The sequence below is a fragment of the Bos taurus genome, chromosome 16 (assembly GCF_002263795.3).
Source record: "Bos taurus isolate L1 Dominette 01449 registration number 42190680 breed Hereford chromosome 16, ARS-UCD2.0, whole genome shotgun sequence".
Taxonomy (NCBI): domain Eukaryota; kingdom Metazoa; phylum Chordata; class Mammalia; order Artiodactyla; family Bovidae; genus Bos; species Bos taurus.
Window position 1 is genome coordinate 55,179,704 of NC_037343.1, and position 24,415 is coordinate 55,204,118.

Sequence of the window (24,415 nt, forward strand, 5' to 3'; positions counted from 1 at the left end):
TTTCATTTTAAAAGTGAATATTTAATTCAACATTGCAATAAGAATTAAACAGTTAAAAACAGAAGCATATTAGTGGCTTAAAAAGGACAGCAACTTTAGTTCCTTTGGAGAGGATTTTGATTGCCGGTTGTCTACAGCAAAACGATGCTAGGAAAATGTCTGTAGAAGACAGAAAATCTCTCTGAATGCAAGTCTAAAATGCTTAAAAATAGGGATTAAAGGTTTTAAAGATGCAAACCAGAAGTATCCAGTATTAAGATGGCCAAAAAATGAACTCCACATAGTCTAGAGACTAGAATCCCAGACGATCATGACTGTTACACAGGCACCTGGCTGTGGTTCATCCACTACCACCTTCTTGGTTCTTCTAGATCCTTCTTGGCTTTCATCTGGGTAACTCCAAGGCACTGTGAGGAAAACAGATGGATAGATGCCCATTTCTCCTGTAGTCCCTCTCAGTTTGGCAATTAAGCAGTCAGTCAGTGAGAAAAAGGTATTTAATCCATAACTTATAGTCCCCATAAGACCTCACTCAATTTGAAAAACCGCCAGTTCTGTCAAATACGCCAGCACTCCAATAAGGTATTTAGGACACAAAATCTGGGGAAAAAAAGACATTTAAATTAAAATACAATTAATTATAATATAGTTTGATATCTGATAAATATTCCAGACTTATTTTAAATTCCGTATCTATAAGCTAAGCTATGAATAGGAATTGTTATTCTAAGCCAAACAAGACTACTTAATAAAGATGCCTGACTTTAATAAATTTGCAACTATTAGTCAATGGTGCTTAGAAGGAATTAGATTAAGGTTCTTATTTATCCTGGCTTCCACTGATTAGCTACCTACCTGCTTAAAGAGAGGGGGTAGGGGAAGGGTATCTATGAACCCCTTGGACGTATATATCTCTACTTTCTAGAAAAAGTTTCATAGCTTCCTTCTGAAAAGTATGTACGTGCGTGCTAAGACGCTTCAGCCATGTCTGACTCTTTGCAACCTGATGGACTGTAGTCCGCCAGGTTCCTCTGTCCATGGGGTTTTCCAGGCAAGAATAGTAGAGTGGGTTGCCATGTCCTCCTCCAGGGGATATTCCTGACCTAGAGATTGAACCCACGTCTCTTATGTCTCCGACCTTGGCAGGCAGGTTCTTTACCACTAGGGCCACCTCTCAAAGTTATACACAACACCAAAAATGTTTTGTAGAAACAAACCAGAGGCAGAAACTTAGTTAACACATTAATTTCAAACTTCTGAGAGGCAGTACAGTGTTGCAGTTAAAAATATATAAGTCTTTGAGTCAGATGCCTGGGTTTAAATTTCAACTCCACTTATTAGCTGTGTGATCCTTAGGGAGCCTATTTATCTTCTGTGCCACAATTTCCTCTTTACGACCTATGCAAGCAGGTTGTTGTGAAAACTAAATGGGACAATATGTATAAAAATGCTTACTAATGCTTGGCATGGTTAGTGCTTGACAAATGTTAGCTATCATTTGGCATTATTTGAACCTAGGAACCACAATTACTCTCTTACATCATTAAGAGAGGTTCTTAGAATAGTCCAGATAAAACAGGGCCACCCTCATATCCACAGATGGATACAAACACACTATATAAAATAGTTTAAAAATATACTTATTAATAGAATGTGAGCATATGGAAGTAAAATTTAAAATATATATAAGGACTTCATGAAATTGAATTCTAAGTATTTCAAAGTATTCCTTCATCGTGGAAAATATTATTGCTATGCATTCTGAAAACTATGCAAAAATAAGGAAAAATAACTAGATTTGTTCAAACTAACCTTTATTTTTCCATCAGTATGTGCTGAAGCTACAGATGTTGAAACACGAACCAATCTTGTGGCTGATAAATGAATTTTGAAATGCCTATGGAAATGTGAATACAGGCAGTCCATGAACAAGTCAACTTCCTCCTGGGTAACTTCCCCAGGTGTTTTGTGAACACTGTCCCATAAAGCTTTTGCATCTTCTGGATGTATGGCGTAAGAAATGTCCAGACTATGAGGGCTACAGGGTACAGACCAAAGAAATTCAGTAGTGGCCATATAATGGTCCATTTTGCATGCAGTCCACATAGCAGCCATCCAGGAAAGGTTAAATGCATTGATTGCTAAGGGACGGAAGTAACAGTCAAAAGTTTTCTGAAACCAGGTTCCAATTATAGCTGTATTAGTCTCTGCACCATTTACAAGGAATAAGGGTAGACAGGTGAAATCTTCTGAAACAGTCTCCAGAAGACTGTCTCCAAATACACAGCAGAACCAACCAGTCCACAACACTTTGCCTTCTTTGTGCTCAGATGGCAATTGAGATTTGGACAGAATCTATGAAGGAAAATCAAACAGGTTCATTAAATTCCAAAGTACATTTATTCTGGACTTCCCTGGTGGTCCAGTGGTTAAGAATCCGCCTGCCAATGCACAGGACAGGGGTTGGATCCCTGGCCAGGGTAGATTTCACATGCCTTGGGGCAACTAATCCCACAAGCCACAACCACTGGACCTGTGCCCCAGAGCCCATGCTCTGCAACAAGAGAAGCCACAAAATGAAAAGCCCTCACACTGCCAACTACAGAATAACCCCACTCGCCAAAATTAGAGAAGGCCCTCACATAGTAACAAAGATCCTCATACAGCAATGTAGCCAAAAATAAATAAAATAAAAAACAAAAGCACATTTACTCCTAAATTACATCGTCTCAGCGTTAATTAATATAGTACATTTAAAAATAAGAAGATATGTTGAATTAACATTACCTGCCAAAAACCACACAAAGAATTGTCTCCTTAATCATTATTAGGGTTTATTCAAGTTAATTGACCTTTCTCCTAATACTCTGATTAGGACAAAGTATATGGCAAGATCTTGGTGCAATCAAATACAAAATAAGAATACCAATAAGGTATAATCAGGTACAGTATCCCGAAAAAAAAAATCTCAACCTGAGAAGGGACTGTAAAGTAAAAAGTTCACCAGATCCAAAGTGCTGGAATTATTCCACTGGGAAAGATGCCACTATTTCCTAAGGCAGCTCTGTCTATCCACTTAAAATGCTCTTTTGTGTGTTAGACCCCATAGTTTCCAACCACTGGTCCTACTTTTTTCCTTACATGCATATAGATCAAATCTGATCTAATCTCTCTTCTACAGAAAAAGCCCGGCAAATATTTGATGGTCTCTATCATATGCTGCCAAGGTCAATATCTCCAGTTTCTTCAACCATTCTTCCTATGACATACGTTCGAGTTCTCACACTATTTGGACACACTTCTCTGAAAACCTTTGGCACAGGAGTCATTCGTAAGTGAACGTAATTACTTCAAAAACATCTGATTACAGGACTGTTAACACCTTTAACCTGTATTATACTCCTACTAATCTACCTTAGATTGCAGTAGTTTTCTGCTTTTTAGTTGAAAACGTTACATAAATTAGCCCTACATACTCATTTTCATTGTTAATAAGTAAATCCCCCACCCCCTACAACTTATACTAAGGCAATAAACGTATACCTATTAAAAATTTAATCTCTTTCAATTTGACCCACTGTGCCAATCCATTCAGATCTTCTAGAATCTTGATTATATTTTCCAGTAGATTGACTAACCCCTCAAATGTCAAATCTTCAAATTATATAACAAACATACCTTCCAGATAGTTATAGAAGTTTTAATTTAAGTTCAACCAGGACAAGGTGAAGATCACAGCCCTATATTATATATCCCTTTAGAGACAATCATGTAAACAATTACTTTGACCACTCTCCTCCTTGTTCAAAAAGTTATAAGAGACTTTCAAATACATTTAAAGCCCAGATATAGTATGTCTATCATATTTTCATAATCTAAAAGTCCTATAACTCTGTCAAGAAATAGATTTAATTTGAAAACTATTAGGATACTACACTAGGAATTCAAGAGGTCATTTATATTTCTCACAAGAATATTTGCTTGCCTGATGACATGCAAACCATATAACTTCTTAAGGCCTCAACTGCTTTACATGACAGACTGCTAATTATCTACCCAGTATCTATTTTTCCCTCCACAATAATACAGAGATTTTACTTGGGCTGGCAAAGTACCTACTGAAAAAAATTTCTAGTCTCCCTTCCAACTGGGATGTAAAGAGAAGTTACTATTGGCTCTCAGCAAGTCTCATTCAAAATTTACTCAGTGGCAGGCAACCTGTCTGCCCTTCCCATCCTCCTCCTCCTCCTTGTCTTGAACTTACATATAATATTTAGAACTCCAGGAGCCAATTTAGATTACAATGAGACCATAAGCATGGAAGCCACGGACCAAGGATGATAGAGAAGACAGAAGGAGCTTATATTATTAATAATTTCATGAAGCATTTATCAGCCTTGAAAAGCTTACCTCTGGACACTTTTTTGCAAAATAACTAAACCTCTATCATCACTGTTATTTAGACTTTCTGTTATATGCACCTGAACCTAATCCCAATAATCCTGAAAACCTTGCCAATACCATGAGGGTCAGATAGAAAGTAAATACTTGAGGCTTTGAAAGCCATATGGTCTCTGTAGCAACTACTCAATTCTGCTGTTGTAACACAAAAGCAGCCATAGACTACAGAAACAAATGAATGGGGATCTATTTCAAGAAAACATAACTTACAAAGCCAAGACGCAGGCTATATCTGGACTTCAGGTCATAGTTTGCTGACCCCTTATCGAACAAACAAAATTTCAACTGTTTCAGAACTTACCAATGACTAAAATGAGTTAACTCAGCAGAAACAGAAGTAGCAGGCATAAATAATAAAATAAATCTGGTTTCTTAATAAAACAAAGGATAGTCATACTACTTTTATACACTACATATAGGAAGAAATGTAAAATGTTACATTTTTAAGAGTAATTTGGCATGATATATCTACTTCTAGGATTTTAATCCCAGTAAAAACCATAGAAATATACAGATAAATTTACAAAAATGCAAAATTTACATTTAGTTACTCAAAATGACATGAGTTAACTAGTTACAGTGCAGATTATTAGTTTAAAAAGAAGCCATAATCATACTGCAAAAATATGGACAATATGACCACGATTTTAATAGATACAAATAGCCAAACAGACATATCTAGGTTCATGATGGAGTCTGCAGTTTTCTTACAATGTCTTTGCCTAGTTTTGGTATTAGGGTAATACTGGCCTTCCCCTTAGGAAGTATTCCCTCTGCTTCTAGCCTCTGAAAAAGCTTGTAGGAAACTGGTATAACCTCTTTAAATGTTGGGTAGAATTCACCAATGAACCCATCCAGACCTGTTGCTTTCTGTTTTGGAAGGTTATTAATTATTGACTCCATTTCTTTACTAGACCTAGGTCTATTCAGATTGTCTACTGCCAAACAGATGTATACCAAACTGTTATCCTGTGGTTTTTAACTTTGTTTGTACTTAAATATTTAAGTTTTATTAAAAGAAACAGGGTTATATTGTAAAAGGAAAAATCTAATTGCTGTAATTTGATCAAACAAGATATAACATAGGTTATAAATCACACACTTGAGAATTTTAAAAACAGTAAGAATATAGTACAATTTCTAAACCAAAACAATGCACATTCCTTTCTCCTAGGAAGCAAGTACGACTTTTACAATATACCTGGACAAGAAATGCTTCAGGATCTCTTTGTGTTCCTTTCACTCCCATGAGAGTAGAGAAAACCACTTTGATGTTGAAGTCATCTCCCACTTCCACAGCAAGTCCTTTCTGCTTTTCAGCAGCAATAAATGCATTCAGAAGTTTAGAGTACTCTTTGAAATTAGTATAGGAGAATTTATATAAGGGAGTTAAACTATATAAAGTCCATTGTTTATGCAGAAGGAATGCAAACTTTTGAGGATCAACATCTTCCTAAAAAAAATCAAGACAAAAGAAGTCAGAGAATAAGGAAACATCAGGCGCTTCCCTGGTGGCCCAGTGGCTGAGAATCTGCCTTGCAACACAGTGGACACCAGTTCAGTCTGGGAAGATTCCACATGCCACAGAGCAACTAAGCCCCTGTGCTTGTGCAATCATAAATAAATAAATAAAGAAAAGAAAAGAAAAGAATTTGGAAACTAAGAACTTAATCACAGTATTTTAAGTATTTAATACAGATCTATTATTGGATACCTGATCTTCGCATTCCAGTCAAACTGAGTTTGTAGGACTCTTTGAAGATCTTTGAACAGACTTTTGCATCTGCTGTGCCTTCCCTTTTTGATGTTCTTCCCAGAGTGTTTACAGGACATGGTCCTTCCCTTTCTCTGCCCGAACGTCACTCAAGAGGGCACCCTATCTAAAGCAGCACCTGCATCCATTCCAACTTTGTCACTCTGTATCTCCTGAACATGTTTCCCGCCTCCCCCCACCCCCACCCCGCCACAACATTTATTATGTGACATTATGTACTTGTCTATATTTTTGGAATCACAGGTACCATTAAAAACAAAATAGTTCATTTCTATTGGCCCTAGGGCATTGTTGAGGGTCTTCACATACACCCCCATATAAGCTTCTAGTTTTATCCTGAATTGAAATTTTCTATAGAATCCATACTTCCTGATATAGTCTCACAGTTCCACCTCTTTTAGAACTTTCAACACAGTTTTCCACTTGACAAAAATATTTGTCCTGACTGAAGTACTCACGGAAAAGTCATAAAACTTTTTTCTTATTACTTCAAAAGATTTGGGGCAAAAAAAGGCTGGGGGCAGATTCCCTGGCAGTCCAATGGTTAGGACTTGGTGCTCTCACTGCAGGGGCCCAGGTTCAACCTCTGGTTAGGGAACTACGATCCCACAAGCCCATTTGGTGCAACCAAAAAAAGATTTGGCAAAATTATTTGTATCACATAGAGAAAAGGAAACACTGAACCAGGCATTCTATTCTTGAATTTATATACAATCTCTGTTTTCTGGTTAAAAGCTATCACTTTCATTACCAGGACTAGGAATTTTTAAGGAAGTTTTCATAAAGAAGCAAAAATTTTCCCATATTCCAAAAGATACTAGACCTACAACAGAGAAAAGAAAACAAAGTTATAAGGAAGGTGTGGGTGACTTGGTCAGACTTCTTACTAAGTGACTCAGAAGCATCCATCAAACTTGTATCCACTAGGGCTTTATTTCATGCTTCAGTAAAATTAAAAATTATGAATGTTATATACAAGGTTTAGGGTTTTTTAATGAATGATCAAAACAGCATATTGCCACTAGACAAATCTGGGACAATATAAAAACCAAAATGATTTAGTAAGGAATTAGAAAAATTTTTAAAAAAACACAGGAATTCATAAGAATGAAATCAGAATACTCCCTAACACCATACACAAAAATAAACTCAAAATGGATTAAAGACCTAAATGTAAGACCAATCACAAAGGGGAAAATACAGCAAGAACTCTCTGACATAAATCATATCAAGATCTTTTTTGATCCACCTCCTGGAATAATCAAAATAAAAACAAAAATAAATGGGACCTAATTAAACTTAAAAAGCTTTTGCATAGCAAAGACAACCATAAATGAGACAAAAAGACAACCCTCAGAACAGGAGAAAATATTTACAAACAAAGCAACTGACATGGGATTAATCTCCAAAATATACAAACAGTTCATGAAGCTCAATATTAAAATAAAAAACAACCCAATCAAAAATGGGCAGAAGACCTAAATAGACATTTCTCCAAAGAAGATATACAGATGGCCAAGAGACACTTGAAAAGATGCTCAGTATCACTAATTATTAGAGAAATGCAGAACAAAACTACGATGAGGTATCACCTCACACTGGTCAGAAGAGTCATCATCAAAAAAATATCTAAGTATCACATGTTGACTCTTTGAGGAAGACATGGTTGCCACTGCCGGGAGGACCAACCCCATGTCCAAGGAGCCGTGGCTGCATGGGCACAGGAGGGCCTAGGGGAGCTATCCCACGTTGAAGGTCAGGAAGGGCGGCGGTGAGGAGATACCCCTTGTCCAAGGTAAGGAGCAATGGCTGCGCTTTGCTGGAGCAGCCATGAAGAGATACCCCACGCCCAAGGTAAGAGAAACCCAAGTAAGATGGTAGGTGTTGTAAGAGGGCATCAGAGGGCAAACACACTGAAACCATACTCACAGAAAACTAGTCAATCTAATCACACTAGGACCACAGCCTTGTCTAACTCAGTCAAACTAAGCCAGGCCCGTGGGGCAACCCAAGATGGGCAGGTCATGGTGGAGAGATCTGACAGAATGTGGTCCACTGGAGAAGGGAATGGCAAACCACTTCAGTATTCTTGCCTTGAGAACCCCATGAACAGTATGAAAAGGCAAAATGATAGGATACTGACAGAGGAACTCCCCAGGTCAGTAGGTGCCCAATATGCTACTGGAGATCAGTGGAGAAATAACTCCAGAAAGAATGAAGGGATGGAGACAAAGCAAAAAGAATACCCAGCTGTGGATGTGACTGGTGATAGAAGCAAGGTCCGATGCTGTAAAGAGCAATATTGCATAGGAACCTGGAATGTCAGGTCCATGAATCAAGGCAAATTGGAAGTGGTCAAACAAGAGATGGCAAGAGTGAATGTCGACATTCTAGGAATCAGTGAACTGAAATGGACTGGAATGGGTGAATTTAACTCAGATGACCATTATATCTACTACTGCAGGCAGGAATCCCTCAGAAGAAATGGAGTAGCCCTCATGGTCAACAAAAGAGTCCGAAATGCAGTACTTGGATGCAATCTCAAAAATGACAGAATGATCTCTGTTCATTTCCAAGGCAAACCATTCAATATCACAGTAATCCAAGTCTATGCCCCAACCAGTAACACTGAAGAAGCTGAAGTTGAATGGTTCTATGAAGACTTACAAGACCTTTTAGAATTAACACCCAAAAAAGATGTCCTTTTCATTATAGGGGACTGGAATGCAAAAGTAGGAAGTCAAGAAACACCTGGAGTAACAGGCAAATTTGGCCTTGGAATACGGAATGAAGCAGGGCAAAGACTAGTAGAGTTTTGCCAAGAAAATGCACTGGTCATAACAAACACCCTCTTCCAACAACACAAGAGAAGACTCTATACATGGACATCACCAGATGGTCAACACCAAAATCAGATTGATTATATTCTTTGCAGCCAAAGAGGGAGAAGCTCTATACAGTCAGCAAAAACAAGACTAGGAGCTGACTATGGCTCAGACCATGAACTCTTTATTGTCAAATTCAGACTGAAATTGAAGAAAGTAGGGAAAACCACTAGACCATTCAGGTATGACCTAAATCAAATCCCTTATGATTATACAGTGGAAGTGAGAAATAGATTTAAGGGCCTAGATCTGACAGACAGAGTGCCTGATGAACTATGGAATGAGGTTTGTGACACTGTACAGGAGACAGGGATCAAGACCATCCCCATGGAAAAGAAATGCAAAAAAGCAAAATGGCTGTCTGGGGAGGCCTTACAAATAGCTGTGAAAAGAAGAGAAGTGAAAAGCAAAGGAGAAAAGGAAAGATATAAACATCTGAATGCAGTTCCAAAGAATAGCAAGAAGAGATAAGAAAGCCTTCTTCAGCAATCAATGCAAAGAAATAGAGGAAAACAACAGAATGGGAAAGACTACAGATCTCTTCAAGAAAATCAGAGATACCAAAAGAACATTTCATGCAAAGATGGGCTTGATAAAGGACAGAAATGGTATGGACCTAACAGAAGCAGAAGATATTAAGAAGAGGTGGCAAGAATACACAGAAGAACTGTACAAAAAAGATCTTCACGACCCAGATGATCACGGTGGTGTGATCACTGACCTAGAACCAGACATCCTGGAATGTGAAGTCAAGTGGGCCTTAGAAAGCATCACTACGAACAAAGCTAGTGGAGTTGATGGAATTCCAGTTGAGCTATTTCAAATCCTGGAAGGTGATGCTGTGAAAGTGCTGCACTCAATATGCCAGCACATTTGGAAAACTCAGCAGTGGCCACAGGACTGGAAAAGGTCTGTTTTCATTCCAATCCCAAAGAAAGGCACTGCCAAAGAATGCTCAAACTACCGCATAATTGCACTCATCTCACATGCTAGTAAAGTAATGCTCAAAATTCTCCAAGCCAGGCTTCAGCAATATGTGAACCGTGAAATTCCTGATGTTCAAGCTGGTTTTAGAAAAGGCAGAGGAACCAGAGATCAAATTGCCAACATCCGCTGGATCATGGAAAAAGCAAGAGAGTTCGAGAAAAACATCTATTTCTGCTTTATTGACTATGCCAAAGCCTTTGACTGTGTGGATCACAATAAACTGTGGAAAATTCTGAAAGAGATGGGAATACCAGACCACCTGACCTGCGTGCGTCTTGAGAAGCCTGTATGCAGGTCAGGAAGCAACAGTTAGAACTGGACATGGAACAACAGACTGGTTCCAAATAGGAAAAGGAGTTCGTCAAGGCTGTATATTGTCACCCTGTTTATTTAACTTATATGCAGAGTACATTATGAGAAACGCTGGACCTGAAGAAACACAAGCTAGAATCAAGATTGCCGGGAAATATCAGTAACCTCAGATATGCAGATGACACCACCCTTATGGCAGAAAGTGAAGAGGAACTCAAAAGCCTCTTGATGAAAGTGAAAGAGGAGAGTGAAAAAGTTGGCTTAAAGCTCAACATTTAGAAAACGAAGATCATGGCATCCGGTCCCATCACTTCATGGGAAATAGATGGGGAAACAGTGGAAACAGTGTCACACTTTATTTTTGGGGCTCCAAAATCACTGCAGATGGTGACTTCAGCCATGAAATTAAAAGACGCTTGCTCCTTGGAAGGAAAGTTATGACCAACCTAGATGGCATATTCAAAAGCAGAGACATTACTTTGCCAACAAAGGTCCGTCTAGTCAAGGCTATGGTTTTTCCAGTGGTCATGTATGGATGTGAGAGTTGGACTGTGAAGAAGGCTGAGCGCCGAAGAATTGATGCTTTTGAACTGTGGTGTTGGAGAAGACTCTTGAGAGTCCCTTGGGCTGCAAGGAGATCCAACCAGTCCATTCTGAAGCAGATCAGCCCTGGGATTTCTTTGGAAAGAATGATGCTAAAGCTGAAACTCCAATACTTTGGCCACCTCATGCGAACAGTTGACTCACTGGAAAAGACTCTGATGCTGGGAGGGATTGGGGGCAGGAGGAGAAGGGGACGACAGAGGATGAGATGGCTGGATGGCATCACTGACTTGATGGACATGAGTCTCAGTGAACTCCGGGAGCTGGTGATGGACAGGGAGGCCTGGCGTGCTGCGATTCATGGGGTGGCAAAGAGTCAGACACGAGTGAGCGACTGATCTGATCTGATCTGATCTCTGATGGTTGCCACTGCAGCAGAGCCCTTGCCACCTGCCCCTGCTCATGATTCATCACTGTGCTCTTGTGGACAAACAAGTAGGTTAGGAAGCCACATCACAGCCATGGCCTTTAAAGGCACCAGCAAGATTCCTGTGGAGCCAGAGGTGGCCATTCACCAGATTAGGATTACCCTCACCAGTCACAGCCTCAGGTCTCTAGAGAAGGAATGTGCCTACCTGATCAGAGGCGTGAAGGAAAAGACTCTCGAAGTGAAAGGACCTCTTCAGATGCCTACCGCGACTCTGAGAATAACTACAAGGAAAACTCCTTGTGGTGAAGGTTCTAAGAATTGGGATCAGTTCCAGATGAGGATCCAAAAATGACTCACTGACCTGCACAGTCCCTGTGAGATTGTCAAGCAGATCACTTCTGTCAGTATTGAGCCAAGAGTCGAGGTGGAAGTCACCACTGCTGACGCCTAAATCAAACTTTTTAGTAAACTGATAATCAGTTGTTAAAAATAAATAAATAAATACATAAATGCTGGAGAGGATGTGGAGAAAAGGGAACTCTCCTGCACTATTGGTGGGAATGTAAATTGATACAACCACTATGCAGAACAGTATGGAGATTCCTTAAAAAAACTAAAAACAGAACCACCATATGACCCAGCAATCCCACTTCTGGGCATATATCCTGAGAAAACCATAATTCAAAAAGACCCAATGTTCATTGCAGCACAGTTTATAATAGTCAGGACATGGAAGCAACCTAAATGTCCACTGACAAATGAATAAAGATGTAGTACATATATGCAATGGAATATTATTCAGCCATAAAAAAGAATGAAATCAAGTCATCTGTAGAGACATGGATGGACCTAGCGTCTGTCATACAGACTGAAGTAAATCAGACTAAAGTAAATCAGAAGGGAAAAAATATATCGTATATTAACGAATATATGTGGAATCTAGAAAAATGGTACAGATGCTATATGCAGGGCAGGAATAGAGATGCAAATGTAGGGAAAGGACATGTGGACATGGCGGGGAGGGGGAGCTGAGATGAACTGGGAGACTGGGACTGATGTATATGCACTACCATGTATAAAAGAGATACCTAGTAGGAACCTACTGTGTAGCACAGGGAGCTGAGCTCAGTGCTCTGTGGTGACCTACATGGGTGGGATGGGATGGGGAGAGGTCCAAGAGGGAGTGGCTGCTAGGTCACTTCAGTCGTGTCCGACTCTGTGCAACCCCACAGACGGCAGCCACCAGGCTCCCCCATCCCTGGGATTCTCCAGGCAAGAATACTGGAGTGGGTTGCCATTTCTTTCTCCAGTGCATGGAAGTGAAAAGTGCAAGTGAAGTCACTCAGTCGTGTCCAACTCTCAGCGACTCCATGGACTGCATGCAGCCTACCAGGCTCCTCCGTCCATGGGATTTTCCAGGCAAGAGTACTGGAGTGGGGTGCCATCGCCTTCTCCAAGAGGGAGTGGAGATACATGTATATACACACACATAGAGCTGATTCACACATATAGCTGATACATATATATACACACATATAGCTGATTCACTTTGTTGTACAGCAGAAACTAACATTGTAATTATACCCCAACAAAAAAATAAAATAAATTTAAAATAATAAATAAACAAGATTTAATGAATCCATACTGATAAATGGATAAACAAATGGAATAGAAATGAGAAGGGCCTAAAATATAATGCCAAAAGCTAGCTGGAAAATACGGAGCAAATAGAGATGGAAAATCATTATTTTGCAACCATTATGATAAAGATGGAATTACGCAACTCTACTCAGTGCTCTGTAGAGACCTAAATGGGAAGGAAATCCAACAAAAAGGGGACATACGTATATATATATAGCCGATTCACTTTGCTATACAACAGAAACTAACACAATGTTGTAAAGCAACTTTATACTCCAATTTATACTCCAATAAATACTAAGTTTAAGAAGAAAACCAGTAAGACTGAAAAAATTAAAACACAAATAAAAACTAATTTTTAAAAACAGGATCAGGCAAAAAACATCAATGGATAAGGGATGTTAAGTTTAAGGTGAAATTTTGACAAGGCACCAGATATATGTATTATCTTAAAGTGTCTCCCCACAGACTGCTTCTTAGTTGCAGGGGAAATAAAACAATAATTTCGGGGCAACACTTTCTAACAGTGTGATCAAAATTAACATCACCTATGTGCTATCAGGTGTTATCCCCCCAAAAAGGACACAACAGCACCTATACGATATTCCAGTTAGTGATACCTAACTTTAGTCTAATCTTGAGAAAACATCAGACAACTACAATATTCCTCATTTTGTATTGCTTCCCTGGTGGCGCAGACGGTAAAGAATCTGCCTACAATGCGGGAGACCTGGGTTCTATCCCTGGACTGGGAAGATCCCCTGGCAGAGGGCCTGGCCACCCACTCCAATACAAAATGAAGGACATTCTATTTAAAAAAGGAAGAGGAGGAAACATATTCTTCAAAACTGTCAGTATCATAAGAGAGAAATATTGTGGAAACATTCCAAATTAAAGGAAGTTAAAAAACATATGGCACCGATAGTACAAATAATTGTTTTAACCATTTCTCATTCATTACTTGTGGGATTAAGAAGATATTAAAAGTATCTTTTAGTTACAAATATTTATAATATATATATAATAAATAGTAACAAAATTTTTAAATGTTTTGCTCACATTCTCAGTTACTGGGAATACCAAGGAACACAAAAAACATACCTGCAGTTGTGAACCCTGGGGGATTTTCCTTCGTGGTGGAGTTGGGATAAATGAAGTCTGCTTCCTGACTGATTCTAATCGTTTCTGCAGAGGGGTGGCGCCTACAAAGAAATCTTTAAGCCTTGAGGAGGCGTCTTGTCTAGGAGTCAATTCCGGTGCATCATAAGAATCCATGGTCTGCATAAAAAGAAATAAAACCAGAATTCCAAACACTAAGACGTTAATTCATGCTTGTAGTTTCACTGATTCTTCTCCCTCCTGTAAAGGAATTCTTTCTCTCTCCCTCCCTCTCTTTGCCTCAAGTTTTGGCTTTGTAACCAAATCTTGTATTTCTCATTGGCTAACAGGCTATCTTCATGAACATCTTACTGACACCTCAAACACAGTATGTTCAAAACTAAATTCACCTTCCATTCTCCTCCTTCTAAAAGCCAGCTGGTCCATTTTCAAATTCCTGTCAACTTTCTAAGTTAATTTAAATTTATTTACGTAGTCTCCCATTTCTACTTTTTAACATACAGTCATTAAGCATATTCTTTTGCGTTTTTTCCTTCCTCAGTTTCCCCATTCATTCCCAAAGCTACTTCCTTAACCAGGGCTTATTACCACAACCGAGCGTTCCATATCTGAGGGCAATCCATTTTTCAGAAATGGCACTTTTAAAATAAAGAAAAAACAAAACAAACAAAAAGAAATGACACTTTATTATTAGTCCCCTGTACAAACACTTTACAGTGGTGAGATAAAGTCTCCTCTTCTGCTGGGTACTCTTTATTTCATAATGCAGCTTGTTCTTACCCTTCTCCTAGACATAAACACGTTCTCATCTTCATGTGTCTGCCTATCAACTATATTCCCTATCTCAAGTGTTCTTTTTCCATTCCATCTCCATTAAGACTATGTTTGAATTTAATCTCCTTTCAAACAGCATGGTTTTATTAACCATTTCCCACCCCCCAGAAGACCTATGTTACACACTTCTGTGTCTGTATCAGTGGCTCATTCCCGGAAGCAGTGTACATATGCGTATAGAATGAGGTCTCAGGGGTAAATATTTTGAAAAAGCCCCAAAGCCCTCTAGATGACTCTAACAAAATCCCTCAAGAATATTCTACAAAGTCTTTGGAGATTAATAATACATTAGCCCATCCCCAGTGGCACAGCGGTCAAGAATCCATTTGCCAATGCAGGAGACACAGGTTCGATCCCTGGATCAGGAAGACCCTCTGGACAAGGAAATGGCAAACCAGTCTAGTACTCTTTCCTGGGAAATCCCATGGACAGAGAAGCCTGGTGGGCTACAGTCCTTGGGGTCACAGTGAGTTAGACATGACTTAGTGACTAAACCAGCCCATATAGCTCTCTTTGATCACCTAGTCTATACCACTAATTTTGGCCCAAATTCATACTTCCTTATATTATTTTTTTGGTGTGTATTTCCTCTTTTCCCAGTAAGACTAAACTACTTTGAAACTGTGTTCTTTATATTTATCTTGTATAATTACCCTACTATAATGCTGAATACTCTGTTAAGGAAGTATTGGTTTAACTGAACAGAAGTATTTCATAGAACCCCGAAATTGAAAGGAGTTATGATCTAAAACACAAGAGAAGACTCTACACATGGACATCATCAAATGGTCAACACCGAAATCAGACTGATTATATTCTTTGCACTCAAAGATGGAGAAGCTCTATACAGTCAGCAAAAACAAGACCAGGAGCTGACTGTGGCTCAGATCATGAACTCCTTATTGACAAATTCAGACTGAAATTGAAGAAAGTAGGGAAAACCACTAGACCATTCAGGTATGACCTAAATCAAATTCCTTATGATTATACAGTGGAAGTGAGAAATAGATTTAAGGGCCTAGATCTGATAGATAGAGTGCCTGATGAACTATGGACGGAGGTTCATGACATTGTACATGGGGATCAAGACCATCCCCATGGAAAAGAAATGCAAAAAGGCAAAATGGCTGTCTGGGGAGGCCTTACAAACAGCTGTGAAAATAAGAGAATCGAAAAGCAAAGGAGAAAAGGAAAGATATAAGTATCTGAATGCAGAGTTCCAAAGAATAGCAAGGAGAGATAAGAAAGCCTTCCTCGGCGATCAATGCAAAGAAATAGAGGAAAACAACAGAATGGGAAAGACTAGAGATCTCTTCAAGAAAATTAGAGATACCAAGGGAACATTTCATGCAAAGATGGGCTTGATAAAGGACACAAATGCTGCTTCTAAGTCATTTCAGTTGTGTCAGACTCTGTGTGACCCCACAGACGGCAGCCCACCAGGCTCCCCCACCCCTGGGATTCTCCAGGCAAGAACACTGGAGTGGGTTGCCATTTCCGTCTCCAGTGCATGAAAGTGAAAAGTGAAAGTGAAGCCGCTCAAGTCATGTCCGACTCTTAGCGACCCCATGGACTGCAACCTACCAGGTTCCTCCATCCATGGGACTTTCCAGGCAAGAGTACTAGAGTGGGGTGCCATTGCCTTCTCCGAAGGACAGAAATGGTATGGACCTAACAGAAGCAGAAGATATTAAGAAGAGGTGGCAAGAATACACAGAAGAACTGTACAAAAAAGATCTTCATGACCAAAATAATCACGATGGTGTGATCACTCACCTAGAGCCAGACATCCTGGAATATGAAGTCAAGTGGGCCTTAGAAAGCATCACTATAAACAAAGCTAGTGGAGTTGATGGAATTCCAGCTGAGCTATTTCAAATCCTAGAAGATGATGCTGTGAAAGTGCTGCACTCAATATGCCAGCACATTTGGAAAACTCAGCAGTGGCCACAGGACTGGAAAAGGTCCGTTTTCATTCCAATCCCAAAGAAAGGCACTGCCAAAGAATGCTCAGACTACTGCACAATTGCACTCATCTCACACGCTAGTAAAATAATGCTCAAAATTCTCCAAGCCAGGCTTCAGCAATACATGAACCACGAACTTCCAGATGTTCAAGCTGGATTTAGAAAAGGCAGAGGAACCAGAGATCAAATTGCCAACATCCGCTGGATCATGGAAAAAGCAAGAGAGTTCCAGAAAAACATCTATTTCTGCTTTATTGACTATGCCAAAGCCTTTGACTGTGTGGATCACAATAAACTGTGGAAAATTCTGAAAGAGATGGAATACCAGACCACCTGACCTGCCTCTTGAGAAACCTGTTTGCAGGTCAGAAAGCAACAGTTAGAACTGGACATGGAACAACAGACTGGTTCCAAATAGGAAAAGGAGTACGTCAAGGCTAGATATCGTCACCCTGCTTATTTAACTTATATGCAGAGTACGTCATGAGAAACGCTGGGCTGGATGAAGCACAAGCTGGAATCAAGACTGCTGGGAGAAATACCAATAACCTCAGATATGCAGATGACACCACCCTTATGGCAGAAAGTGAAGAAGAATTAAAGAGCCTCTTGATGAAAGTGAAAGAGGAGAGTGAAAAAGTTGGCTTAAAGCTCAACATTCAGAAAACAAAGATCATGGCATCTGGCCCCATCACTTCATGGGAAATAGATGGGAAAACAGTGGAAACGGTGTCATACTTTATTTTGGGGGGCTCCAAAATCACTGCAGATGGTGATTGCAGCCATGAAATGAAAAGACACTTACTCTTTGGAAGGAAAGTTATGACCAACCTAGATAGCATATTAAAAAGCAGAGATATTACTTTGCCAACAAAGGTATGTCTAGTCAAGGCTATGGTTTTTCCAGTGGTCATGTATGGATGTGAGAGTTGGACTATAAAGAAAGCTGAGTGCTGAAGAACTGATGCTTTTGACTGTGGTGTTGGAGAAGACTCTTGAGAGTCCCCTGGACTACAAGGAGATCCAACCAGTCCATTCTAAAGGAGATCAGTCCTGGGATTTCTTTGGAAGGAATGATGCTAAAGCTGAAACTCTAATACTTCAGCCACCTCATGCGAAGAGTTGACTCATTGGAAAAGACTCTGATGCTGGGAGGGCTTGGGGGCAGGAGGAGAAGGAGACAACAGAGGATGAGATGGCTGGATGGCATCACCGACTCAATGGACATGAGTTTGGGTGAACTCTGGGAGTTGGTGATGGACAGGGAGGCCTGGCGTGCTGCGATTCATGGGGTCGCAAAGAGTCGGACACGACTGAGGGTTTGAACTGAACTGAACTGATGATTTAAAAGTTATAAAAATTATTTCCAAGTACTGGCACAGTTGTGCTTCCCCGGTGGCTACTGGTAAAGAATCCACCCACTAATACAAGAGATGAGTGTCAGGAAATCCCATGAGGTGGGCACGGCACCCTACTCCAGTATTCTTAGCTGGATAATCCCATGGAGCCTGGTGTCCTACAGTCCATGGGGCCACAAGAGTTGGACTCTTAGCAACTAAACTACAATTGGCATAGTTACCCTTTTAAAGTTTTTTTCACAGGAGTTTTTATTACTATATTTAAACTTCATTAGGTCAAAGTATGACACACTCTATTATCTTGCACAAAACTCCATACATAAATTAAATACATAGTTCTCAAAGCTCCTGAGTGATAATGCCCAGAGCAAGATTATATACCATACAATTTAAATAGCAGCTACTGCAAAGCAATCTAGCTTTAAATTTGCACAGAATTCTATTCAAAAAGGAATTTCAATCAATATCACTTACAGAGAATGTTTTCTTTTTCAAATTTGTTATTTGGAATAATTTCTAACATTTTTTGAGTATTCATCATGTGCCAGGTACTTTCCTAAACCCTTTAACAATCCTATGAGGTGAGTTATATATTTCCAGCTGACAGATGCAAAGACAAAGAAATCAAGTAACTTGCCACAGTCATGCAGTTAAAGATGCAAAAGCCAGAATTTAAATGCAGACAGTCTTAACACCAGAGTAGGTGCTCTTACCTCCTTGTTTCATGCCACTTTTCAGTAGGCATCAATTTCAAGACAAAATAAGCCTAACTAAATTTGACTCCTCTTAAAAGAGAAATGCTATAAATTCCAAAAAATCATTAAAGTCTATCTAGGTAAGAGAAAACTGGAGATACCAAGGGAACATTTCACATAAGGATGGGAATGATAAAGCACAGAAACAGCAAGGACCTAACAGAAGCAGAAGAGATTAAGAGGTGGTGGCCAGAAAACACAGAAGAACTATACAAAAAAGGTCTTAATGATCCTGGATAACCACAATGGTGTGTTAACTCACCTAGAGCCAGACATCCTGCAGTGTGAAGTCATGCGGGCCTTAGGAAGCATTACTACAAACAAAGCTAGAGGAGGTGATGGAATTCCATCTGAGCTATTTCAAATCCTTAAAAATGATGCTTTTACAGTGCTGCACTCAATATGTCAGCAAATTTGGAAAACTCAGCAGTGGCCATAGGACTGGAAAAGGTCAGTTTTCATTCTAATCCTAAAGAAGGGCAATGCCAAAGAATGTTCAAACTACCATACAATTGCACTCATTTCACATGCTAGTAAGATGATGTCAAAATCCTTCAAGCTAAGTTTCAACAGTACACGAAGGCAGAGGAACAAGAAATCAAATTGCCAACATTCACTGGATCACAGAGAAAGCAAGGGAATTCCAGAAAAACATCTACTTCTGTATCACTGACTATGCTAAAGCCTTTGTGTGGATCACAACAAACTGTGGAAAATTCTTAAAAAGATGGGAACACAAGACCACCTTACCTGTCTCCTGAGAAACCTGTATGTGGGTCAAGAAGCAACAATCAGAACAAGACATGGAACAAAGGATGGGTTCAAAATTGGGAAAGGAGTACCACAAGGCTGTTTATTGTCACCTTGCTTATTTAAATTCTATGCAGAGTACATCATGGGAAATGCGAGATTGGATGAATACCAAGCTGGAATCAAGATTACCTGGAGAAATATCAACAATCTCAGATATGCAGATGATACCACTCTAATGGCAAAAAGTGAAAGGGAACTAAAAAGTCTCTTAATGAGGGTGAAAGAACAGAGTGAAAAAAGCTGGCTTAAAACTCAACATTCAAAAAACTAAGATCATGGTATCTGGTCCCATCACTTCATGGCAAATAGAAGGGTAAAAAATGAAAGCAGTTGGAGAGGGTGTGGAGAAAAGGGAACCCTCTTACACTGTTGGTGGGAATGCAAACTAGTACAGCCACTATGGAGAACAGTGTGGAGATTCCTTAAAAAACTGGAAATAGAACTGCCTTATGATCCAGCAATCCCACTGCTGGGCATACACACTGAGGAAACCAGAAGGGAAAGAGACATGTGTACCCCAATGTTCATCGCAGCACTGTTTATAATAGCCAGGACATGGAAGCAACCTAGATGTCCATCATCAGATGAATAGATAAGAAAGCTGTGGTACATATACACAATGGAGTATTACTCAGCCATTAAAAAGAATACATTTGAATCAGTTCTAATGAGGTGGATGAAACTGGAGCCTATTATACAGAGTGAAGTAAGCCAGAAAGAAAAACACCAATACAGTATACTAATGCATATATATGGAATTTAGAAAGATGGTAACAATAACCCTGTATACGAGACAGCAAAAGAGACACTGATGTATAGAACAGTCTTATGGACTCTGTGGGAGAGGGAGAGGATGGGATGATTTGGGAGAATGACATTGAAACATGTATAATATCATGTATGAAACGAGTTGCCAGTACAGGTTCAATGCACGATACTGGATGCTTGGGGCTGGTGCACTGGGACAACCCAGAGGGATGGTATAGGGAGGGAGGAGTGGGGAGGGTTCAGGATGGGGAACACATGTATACCTGTGGCGGATTCATTTCAATATTTGGCAAAACCAATACAATATTGTAAAGTTTAAAAATAAAATAAAATTTAAAAAAAAGTGAAAGCAGTGACAGATTTCTTGGACTCCAAACCACTGCAAACAGTGACTACAAACATGAAATTAAAAGACACTTGCTCTTTAGACAAAGTGTATTAAACTTAGACAGTGTATTAAAAAGCAGAGACATCACTTGACCAACAAAAGTCCGTTTAGTGAAAGCTATGTTTTCAGTAGTAATGTACGGAATTGAGAGTTGGACCATAAAGAAGGCTGAGCGCCAAAGAATCGATCTGTGGTGCTGGAGACAACTTTCAGAGTCCCTTGAACTGCAGGGAGATCAAAAGGGTCAACCCTAAGGCAAATCAACCCTGAATATGCATTGGAAGAACTGATACTGAAGCTGAAGCTCCAATATTTTGGCCACCTGATGCAAAGAGCCAACTTAACAGAAAAGACCCCAATGCTGGGAAAGATTGAAGGCTAAAGGAGAAGGGGGTGGCAGAGGATGAGATGGTTAGATAGCATCACTAACACAATGGACATGAATCTGAGCAAACTCCAGGAGACAGTGAAGGGCAGAGGAGGCTGGCATGCTGTAGTCCACGGGGTGGCAGAGTCAGACAAGGCTTAGCAACTGAACAACAAAAGTGAGAGAAAGACTACTAGCTTAAAGGACTGGTTTTGAGAAAACATTTCCCTTAAGCATTTAATACTACAGTAATGTGAAATAGCCCAATCCATGCATTAAAGATCAGAAAATGATTTATATCTGTTTTATTTTCTCACTCCATACTCAACAATGAGTATTTTTGCCCTGCCTGATAATTAAAGAGGTTAAAATATATTTTGATTCAATACTTTACTTTCCTAACATTCTTCCTTTCAACTATAAGGAAAGAGGTCCTTTTACTTGCTTTCTAAAGTCAGTCCATCAACTGATATTCTTGATCTCCATAGTCCTTCACATCCCCCTTAGGCACAATCTTCCATGTTTATTTCAAACCTCTATCATCTCTTATCTCTACTCCACAGGATACTTTTCTTCCACTGCTGAGCATATTTGTTTAAAACCTATTCATCTCATTCCTTTTGAGACCACTTTCCTGGAAATGTGGTATACAACTATTGCCTCCATTTACTAATAAATATTTTACTAGATATCTTTAGCAATCTCTTACGTATCTATCACTACAAAGACACTGCAATTTGAAGATTACCACTGGCCCTTTGAAGACTGTCAACAATGTTTTTGTGAAAATCATGGACAATCATTGGGTCATCAAGTTTGCTCATCCTTATTCCTCTAAACTTTCTGCTATCTTGTTCTTTTCAAACACTCAACTATTTCTCCTCCTTGTTTCTTATAGTTTCTTCTGATTCATTTGCTGACTCCTTTGCTTCCTCCAGTTGCAACAGCTGGTGTCTCCCCAAACTCTGAAATCACTTGTTCTCCATAAGGAAACATTCATTCAATATACGACTCCTCTAGTCCCATACTTTTGCACCTGCATTTCCAATTTCCTGTAAAACACTGAACTTCTGTGTCCTCGAACTCATTAAGTTCAAAGCTAAACATTATTCCACGACCAATCTTTCCTCTCCAACTACCCTGTTTCTCGGTAACAATTCCAACTCTTCCTTCTCATTTTTCTCCCTGCCTATTAAAATACACCTTAGTCATCTTTTACTCTTCACTCAAGTTTTACATCCAAAGTACCATCAAATTGTGATATATTCCTTAAAAATATATTTATTAGCCCTCTCAAATCACCTTCACTTCCATTCTTAATTTTAGCCACTTATTTCCAACTCAAGCCCCTTTCCCCAACCCAACCCTTTTCCCAACCCAAGACTAGTTTTTCCATAGACACCTCTCTTACCTTGTCATTACCTTGCTTGAGATCCCGTAACAATTCCCACACACCTAAATAAATGGAGTCAGAACTCTCTGTCTGGGCTTCAAGGCACCACCTTATCTGATCATAGTATCTGACCCTATTTGGGTTCACTCTTTACTGCTTTAGTTCTTACCCCAAGATCCATGGACAAACGGTCTTCCCAAAATCTAACAGCCCTCTAAGGTTGAATGCAAAATGTTTTATGCATGTGTAAATGGTAGGAGAAGGGGGTGAAGAAAGGTCTTTTTTTCCCTGTGGTTAAGTCTGTGAAGAAATGGACCCTTACTTAAATCACCTTTGTACCTTGCCACCAACACCTAAGTCCAATCGCCCAATAACACCAATGTATTACCAAATCCAAGCTCCCTCTGCTCACCACAAGACAGGTCAATGATTCAGAGATGAGGTGTTCAGGGAAGCCAATTATTTTCCAATAAAGAAAATAAATTTTCTTTATTTTATGACTGTATTCGGAAAGCCAGTTGACCAAGAAGATGGTAGACTAACATCTCAAAATAACCATCTTATCCTGCGCTAGATGCCAGTTCTTTTATAGATGAGAGATGGGAGGAGGTGAGGAAACAAAGTAAAAAGGCCATTAATCTTGAAAGTATCTCCTAGAAGAACAAGCCTTAGGCAGGGGATGTACTAATTTCTTCCTTCCTGTCATCTACAGGCGGGCAGGGTTCTAAACCAAGGCACTTTAATAACAGTCAGGCAGAGGTGCAGAATTCTCAGGCAGGCCACTATGTACTACAATAACAAAAGCAACTACAAGCAAGTCAAAGAAACAGTTTCAACACGGAATCAGAATTGGCTTTACCCTGCAACAAATGCTTAGCCCAGAGCTAAGCAGGTCCTGTGAAACGCACCTGAGCAGCCAAGTATTGTAAAGGTAACGACCACACGACAGGGCAAAACACAAAGTTTACTGCTATGGCTGAACCAATAACAAAGTATCTTACCAATAAAATGCCGTGATGACGCTGTCACCCATTCCCTTCACGAATCATTCTTCAAGCCGGGATCCAAAACTCCATCAAAACTGCAATCCCTCGAGGTAAAAAAGCCGCCAAAATGACAGCAAAAAGAAAGTCCAGAAGAACCCCTGGCCCTCCCAAATTCCCTCAAGCTCCACCACAGGACGCTTCAAGACGGACGCAAACGAGCCCAGAAAGACCTCCGCTCCCAAAGACGCCAGCCCAGCCTGGCACCTCAAGCCGAAGGGATATATCCGCTGCCTCAACCACCAGCTCCGCGACCCTCGCTCATAAGGAGTCAGCTTCAGCCCGCGGAGGGAAAGGGCAAGGGACAGTGTGTCCCACCTCGCCCCTCTCCACTTGAGCCCTCAGAGGCCAACGCTAGCTCGGAAATCCCGCCTTTGAGAAGCGGCAAATTGGCGTTCAGCCACCTCTTCCGTTTAAAATCGTTTCCCGACTCGCTCTGCGGCCGGACGCAGGACGTCTCCGCGGTGCCGATACCAAGTCTGTGAAGCTAATGAAGCAACTACGGTCGCCATTTTAACTGAGGGCATGGGAACGATCTAACCGTTACCGTCTACTTCCCTTCTCTCTGTCTTCCTTT

General features: G+C 40.0%; 1 protein-coding gene and 1 pseudogene across 3 annotated transcripts; one reads left to right on the forward strand and one right to left on the reverse strand.

Moving 5' to 3' along the window:
* CENPL (centromere protein L) lies at positions 1-24,221 on the reverse strand. 3 transcript variants are annotated; one of them, XM_010813359.4, is made up of 6 exons: positions 23,797-24,221; positions 22,814-22,857; positions 14,135-14,311; positions 5,663-5,914; positions 1,813-2,355; positions 1-600 (listed from the first exon to the last, which is right to left on the reverse strand). In XM_010813359.4, the coding sequence occupies exons 3-6, from the start codon at positions 14,306-14,308 to the stop codon at positions 529-531; spliced, it is 1,041 nt and encodes a 346-aa protein (XP_010811661.1). In that variant the 5' UTR covers positions 14,309-14,311; positions 22,814-22,857; positions 23,797-24,221; the 3' UTR covers positions 1-528.
* On the forward strand, positions 11,484-12,415 carry LOC781733 (small ribosomal subunit protein uS10-like; annotated as a pseudogene).
* Positions 24,222-24,415: the final 194 nt, after the last annotated feature.

Bases quoted from the DNA above. Each gene is read 5' to 3' on its own strand.
- CENPL (XM_010813359.4), bottom strand. From the start codon at position 14,308: ATGGATTCTTATGATGCACCGGAATTGACTCCTAGACAAGACGCCTCC. The intron at 5,915-14,134 runs GTATGTTTTTTG...GATTTTTTTTAG, and splicing joins CCCAGGGTTCACAACTGCAG to GAAGATGTTGATCCTCAAAA. The intron at 601-1,812 runs GTTAGTTTGAAC...TTTTTTCCCCAG, and splicing joins ATACTGATGGAAAAATAAAG to ATTTTGTGTCCTAAATACCT.